Raw genomic sequence first — 7,561 nt, 5'->3', positions numbered from 1 at the left:
AAACTATGATTCTCTGGTATTAGTCTAGTAGTGCCTTTTCTGTTAAGGATACGAAAACCATGCAGTTAGAGCGCACTCTAAAGACACCAGACTTTAAGCAGCTGATATACTGTAGCTACACAGTATTTTCTCTTGTTTCATCACCGCGTGTGCACTGAACAGGGCGTGGACAGAGGCAGCAAGCCTGTCATTCCCTCCCACAGACATTTGACATTGGACTAGAAGAGACCACAATACATTTCTTATTGGTTATTGCCTTGTCAGTTATGACAGAGGCTCCAGGTTATGAATGGAGTGTGAAGTTGAGAGGACTCGAGCAGAGGAGCGATAAAGGCAGCATGAGGCTGGGCGCACAAGTTCTGAATTATTTCGCACTAACCTCCAAGAAGGCGTTTTTTGAGAAATCTTAAGTGGCTTCGCTTGTAACCAACTTTTAATCTCAATCTACAGTGACTGCTTTGTGAACTAAATTATTTTATTTGAATCTGTCTGGATTGGACATGATCAGTACTTTAAACACGTAAGAAGAACTGCAAAAGAAGATTTTTAAATCCTATTCGAAATGGATATTTCAGAATGTATGATCTTAATGATCAGCCTAAATTGCTTGCTCACTTCTGTAAGTATCTTTTTCTCTAAATGACCATATATGAGATGACAGTTGTCCTCTGTTTTACCGAACTAAAGGTTGAAAAACAATTATAATGTTAATTTGAATTGTACTATTAACAGACATCTTTATACGTATTGGATGAATAGAAATATATTGAAGTACGGTACTTTAATATCCATTTTGTAGATTTACAAGATTCATTGCTAGTTTAACAATAGGAGTATTTAGTAACGATGTAAATTTATCGGGTTAAAAAACCGGATGACTTTATGGCAGGTACTTTTAGCTATACAAATAGTTGCACTGCAGATAAAATTAACTGATTCAGTTGCTGGCGATGAAGAACCGTTGAAAGTGTTAAATATATTAAATTCATTATAGGATCACAAGTATTTTAAAATATTTTCGTGATATGTAGATAAACAACAGCAATACAATATTGGTGCTACAGATTTTTAGTACTGAGTTTTCCAGCTAGCGCTTCTCTGCAAGTTAGTACGATTAATACTTCAACTGTACTACTCCGTTACAGAAGAGTTACACACGACTTTCAGAGTGTATCAGGAGTATTATGTGTCACATTAGGATTGCAAGGAAAATCTGTAATAAAATAAAATTATATAATACACGAAAATATAAACAATATGGATGTTGCCTACTTGTTTAAAATGCAAGTTCCTAATTTTGTGATATTACAACATACTGTATACAGCCATTTTAATAATACATTTAGTCGAAGTATAAATTTGAAGTTTTGGTTTATCAACATCAACTTGTTGACTGCCAGATCATATTTATGAAAATACAAGCACAAACATTATAAATGTAAAGCATGTATCTCATGAAGGACAGTACCTTGGCTTCTGACTCTGGAGTTTGAAAGGACATGGGATGCAAGGTGTTTCCTTTGCTAACGTTGGAAGGATTCTTTTTAAAATATGTTCCAGCAGATACAGTAATTGTCTAGACTTGACCTGGATATTACTCTAAAGCAACTTCGTTTACTTTACGGTTAGACTCTTCCTTGGACATGGAGATCATAAAATTTTTATACTATATACAATACTTTCCATTTTTATATTTAAATGCCACTTTTTATAATGAACCGTTTTGTTCATCTTATCTAAGATCAATTCCTGGTCACAGTTTTCTGGATTGCTTCCAAGAAGCTTTAGCTCAGCATTCTCTCATAAAATAAATATTTAGACCAACTTAGTGTGAGGAGCCAGCTGACAGTTACTAAAGCTTCCTTAGAGTGTCACATTTATCTTTGTAGCAGACCAACATCTGAAGTAATCCTCAAGAAACAGTCACAATGGTTTCATATTTCATGAAATTTTCCAGAAGGATATCTCTTTATAGTGTATTTATGCATGACCTACAGTTTGAAAACTGAGTTATAACTTGTGTACTGATACCAAAAAAAGACCCATGGGTTGCATGATCACATTTGCAAGTGAAACTGAAGAAAAAAGAAATCACTTAAAGCATGCTTTTCTTGCAAACAAAATGGTAAAACTTAAATTTGTATTAAAAAGAAATGGAAGCATGAGTGTAAAATGCCTTCAGTAATATATTTTCTTTGACCTAAGGAAGGACTTCAGCAAGCAATCTATGAAATAAAACTGTTAATTTAAAGTATTCTGTGGTTATAACTGTTAATCCTGCAACTTTGGGAAGTCTATTTTTGTCCTCTATGAAATGGACATTTCGTAGCAAGAGTAGCAAAGTGTGAATGCAGTTGTATATCAATGGCACTGAGTTCACCCAAACAAAATACAGAGTACAGCTAGAGGCAATGTCAGTTGAATGGGTCAGAAACCTATCAAACTTATCTGAATTCACCTTCTGTTGCACTGGGTATGAGGAATAGAGAACTCAGAAATACTGTACAATTGAAAATCCTTTAGAGCCATTACCGCCCTCCGAGGTAGTTGTGGCTTATTAGAAAAGCACTAATTATTTACAATTACATAGTATTTAAAATTGTATTAATATGAATCAAATATTACCTTGTTGTAATTATCATACTTAATACTATCATAAGTTATTTTTATTTCTTTAATACATTACATATCCTGCTTAATACTGATATGTTCTGCTTATGTAAGTACAGTTTACAGCTTATGACTTATGTACTGTTCCTGCACTGTATAGTTTTAACTTTCTACTTAGGAGTTACAAATGGATTTCATCATTAATTCTGAATTTTAAAAGAATACTAATATTACGTTGCTAAAAATACATAAAATAAAGGTACATATTTTCGAACTACCATTTGCTATTGGTGCAGCTCCTAAAATATGTACTTGGTATTTGAACTCAGTTTTCAGTGATCATATGTTTTACACTATCTAATTAATTTTCAAAAAAATGCAGCAGAAATATAAACAAGAACATTGAATTTGCAATCAGTTCTGTCCTTATTGAAAATGTCCAAGAGTTCAGAGTTATTTGATAGTTGTAATCAGATTGAAACTTGCCAGGCATAAAAAAGAAAAAAGACCAATGATATCACATCGGTTAAGAGGGCCAAGATAGTAAAACTGGTCAGTCCTCCAAAAAATTAAACACAGATTCCATTTTGTAATCTACTTGCCAATTTCTGTCTTAGCTTTTTCTATACAGTATGTGAAATGTTTTAGTCAGACATTACATTTAATATTCAACAGATGGGATATTGTAATTAGTTTTTCAACAGTTGCCCTTGTTTTAGCAAGTAATGCGGAACATCTACAGTAGATGCAATGCACATAAAAAGCAAGATGCAAGTTTAGTGCATTCTTGGGACACATGAAAAAAGGAATCAGAACAGATTGTAAACTAAACCTTAGGTTAATGTATACAAAGTAGACACAGCTTGGTTTTAATTGTGTTTTAACTGTGTTGATTGCACAAGTTTAATACTTTCAACACCCTTAATCTCCTTTATGTGCTCATCAAAATGTTCATTTTATAAGTGAAACTCGAATTTACTTTTCAGAAGAAATAAGAAAAAGACTATAGATTTGGTTCCCTAATCAAATGTCCATGTTATGTATTCCACTAACTCTTAAATAATTGCATTATTGCATTATGTTCTTTTTTCAGGTTCTCCTAAAGTATACACATGTCATGCTATTTTAAAACACCATGACAACAGCCTTGAGCATGCAAAGGTAATTTTGTCCCTTCTGTGACAACCTTGGATAAAACATCACAGAATCCAATAAAATACCAGTGTATGAATTAAAAAAATACTGCAGTAGTTTGCTTTTACAGAACCCCTGAAGTAACACCCATCCATTGTTTCACCCAGCTGAAGTACATAACGTTTGGTTTTTGGCCTTTCTTTGCTGTCCTGTGGATCAGATACCCTCATTCTGAGGGGAAATAGCTCCTGAGGGCAAGAAATGTTTGCATTTTACATGTATTAAATCAATTTTTCAGCAGTTTTACTTATGGCCTTTTGCTGTATAATCTGCATACTTTGCAGGGAAAGTGGTATGTGTGAATAAAAAAAAACTTTCTGGTTAAGGTAATCAGCAAGCAAGTCTGGTAAATTTCAAAAAGGCAGACGTTAAATATTTAGCTTTCAATGTATATAGTTTTGTGGAAAGGTAATAGTCACCTTTCTTTATAAATGCTCCTCCTCAGGGCAGGCATGTGGAATTATTTGTAACCATATAGGTTTATTTAGTTCTTATTTGAGTATTTTACACACCTTGTACATCTCAGAGGGCAGAAAAAAACATTAAGAGACTAAATTCACAAAATGTGGTGTCTTACAATTCAGTGGGAATTATCAGGAACTATGTCTATTAAAATTAACAAATAAATTCTGCTTAACACCTTTGAAAAGACTACTGATAACATTTCGTCAAGGATTTAGTATAGGAAATGTTGTATCACATTTCTTTTAATGTGTAATTTTGAAAGTCAGAATAAATTGAAATTGCATAAATAATGAAATTGTTTTTTAATTATTTATACATGACTCAAGACTTGATATATGTATGTATCTTTAGGTTTACTGGAGTAAACACCTTTACTGGTTGAACCACCATATATTAATATATATATATACTGTATATGTTGCAAAATATTAAAAAATGTATAAAAAGCTAACATATATAAGCTAGTATAGTACTTCAGTAGTAAAATATGGTTATTCATTTAGGTGGGATACAGCAATGATCAGTTTTTTAGTTTGGGAATAAAGTTAGTTCTCTAGCTTTTCTAGAACATGATTGTTTATTAATTGGTTACAATAGAATGTTATGCGCTCCTTGTTGGAGATGCTGAAATTGTCCAAAATATAGACATTTTCAAAACCATCATTTCATCTTATATTTTGGTTAAGATATTTAAAAAGAAAGATTGGCTTGAAATGTATTTAAAATGTAATATTTTACTAAAAAATATCTTCTTTTCATACTCTTTGACACATGTACACACCAAACAGCAGTATAAAGAAGTTGTAATCCAAACAAACCTTTAACTCACGCACAGTCTGTGCTTTGTCATTTTGATTCTTCCTTCTTCATCAGTTAAGCTGTTTTGTGTTATACTTTAATAGCACTTCTTTCTCTTACCAAAATAGTCGTATTCCAAAAAGTGTTTTAGCCTTATATTAAATTAAACAAAAAAACATGTTTTTAAGCTCAAAGCTTAAAGCTCAAAATTAAGTGACTGTCCAAACTATAAGGTATAAACTATAAGTTTGATTTTAGGTGGAGAAATAACATGCTAATACTGGTTGTTTGGCTAATATTAATATACATGTGTGGTAAGGGCTCTTTCAATGTTTAGTTCTGATACAAAGATATAATGTAGTAATAAATCCTGTATGGCGAGGATCACTACATGTGCTTATATTATGATAATTTAGTAGCCTGGCAACATTAATCATTTACATATACTGTATATACAGTATACTGTTCAGTTTAAGAATACTGAATAAGTGTAATCCCTCCAAGTTAAGTACTTTTAGGAAATTATAACAGGACAAATTCTTGACTTTATAGATCCACATTTAGGATGGATTACAAAACTATTCATAGGATTGAAGAAGTTTAGATAAATGCTCCCTAAGCATGATTAGGTACTGTAAGTGAGCATTCAATATTTTCTGACAAACCAAAAATTAAATGCTTGTATGTCTTTCAATGTTGTTGATGTTAAGAGTGCAGGAGCTGTGTCAAAGAAACAAACAGAGGTTAAAACTATATTTGGACTATGGAGCCTTCTTCTGATGTCACAGAAGCTTTGGAGGAGATCACATGCCTGAAGAAGGCTTCACTGCTAAAATAGTTTTTAATTTTCAATGTGGAATTAGCCACTATCATTTCATTTCCATATTTTTATATAAATAGAATATCTGTCTAAAACAAATATTTGTTTTAATAATTACAAATATTTGTAAAAACAAGATTTTCAAATTCAATCAAACACCAACAATAATTGTTATGAACAGAACTTTAATTTTAAATGGCTTTCTTGACTTTGGCCCTTGAGGGTCTTATGACTACTATTACATACAAAACCTGTCAAGATCTTCTGGGTTGCATGACCTGCATTTATTATCTACTTTCTTCAGCCAATACTTTAAATGTTCTGCTGGAGCCACGAGTATAATTAAGAACACTGATTGTTATGCTTTCTTAAGACATTTAGTTTGAAGCATTCTTTATATTATTATCCCTTGATAATGGTAATCCCATAGTCCCTTAGCAAACAAGCCTGAGCTTCATAATAACTGGAATTCGGAAGATATCTGCTCCTGATACAATTGATACTATGTGTTCAGTTTTCCATTGGACTGGAGCTTAGAGTCTTCAGTAAAGAAAAACAAAAATGGAAGCTCCTCCATTCTCGGATTCCAACACATACAAGTTTGTTGGGTTTTGCAATGTTAGTTAAATACATTTTATGTTTCCTAAGCAGTACATAAGATGAGGCTGCCATTTTGAAAACTGTGAACTGTGAAGACCAGGACAAAAGTCTAAAAGAAGTGTACAATACATGTATTGGAAAGAATTGGAAAGCATCTATAAATAAAACAAGAATACATATTTAAATGTTGCAAATATTTTTAGAAAATTAAAAACACACATTTAGTAATTTTTATAGACATTCTAATTCTCTGCAATAAAACATAATTCTACAATAAAATGTACAGTGAAGTACATTTTTGTTGTTTGAAGAGTTCTTTCCAACCATACCACAGATAAGAGTAACAAAGAAATAGGTGTAGTTTACATATTACAGATACTTAAACATCTTAAACTATTTTCTGAAAAAAAGACAAAAAGGGCTTGGGACATAGGGACATTATTAAATATAAACAAGTTCCAATGTTTCTAAATTATAGCAATGGAATAAATCCTGTAGCCTAGGTGATGGGCACTTGAACTATGGAATTGCACTCCACATTGTCCTCTTCAATCATGAAAACTAAAGGACTGTATATTTTGCTTTCTAAATTAAAACTGTTATAGACTTTAAAAAAACTGTTGTCAGTGGAAAATTCCAACAATTACACTTATGTGACAGTATATGGCAGTGAAATCATACACAATTCTTTAAATAAAATGTATTAAAAAATTGTTTATGCTTTCTTGCCTCCTATACATTTTTGTTTTCAGTATATCATGTATTATAGGAACTGATAAAACATTAAACGTATAACCCCAGTGAGGAAATAATATTCCTCATACCAGATTCCTGCTACAGTTAAACAAAATTGTGCATGCAGTCTACTTTACAGTATGATTCATAGAACAAAAAGTGTTATCTGGTATTAAAAAAATGACATATTAGAGAATTGCTTGTACTTTTGCAATATTTTTTAATGTTAATTATCTGAACTAAAGGCTTGCTGTGAAGTGTAGGGAAATGCATTGAATTCATTTGAAAAAATTCCCCCACAGACACTAAACATACTGTAAATATACTATTCTTCTCTGT

At 31.9% G+C, this 7,561-nt stretch overlaps 1 protein-coding gene across 1 annotated transcript in view; it reads left to right on the top strand.

Annotated features, from left to right (window-relative positions):
* The first annotated feature begins 272 nt into the window (after window positions 1-272).
* LOC148657141 (vasoactive intestinal polypeptide receptor-like) overlaps window positions 273-7,561 on the top strand; it is a 102,070-nt gene continuing 94,781 nt past the window's right edge. The window contains exon 1 of the mRNA XM_088643011.1: window positions 273-619. Within this exon, the coding sequence (XP_088499137.1) occupies window positions 563-619 (57 nt within the window). The 5' untranslated portion in view covers window positions 273-562. The remainder of the gene's footprint in view (window positions 620-7,561) is intronic.

This window comes from Lepisosteus platostomus, chromosome 8 (assembly GCF_059453375.1).
Source record: "Lepisosteus platostomus isolate fLepPlt1 chromosome 8, fLepPlt1.hap1, whole genome shotgun sequence".
Classification (NCBI taxonomy): Eukaryota; Metazoa; Chordata; class Actinopteri; order Semionotiformes; family Lepisosteidae; genus Lepisosteus; species Lepisosteus platostomus.
Note: the sequence above shows the minus strand (reverse complement) of the source record. Positions and strands in the feature narration are given on the sequence as shown.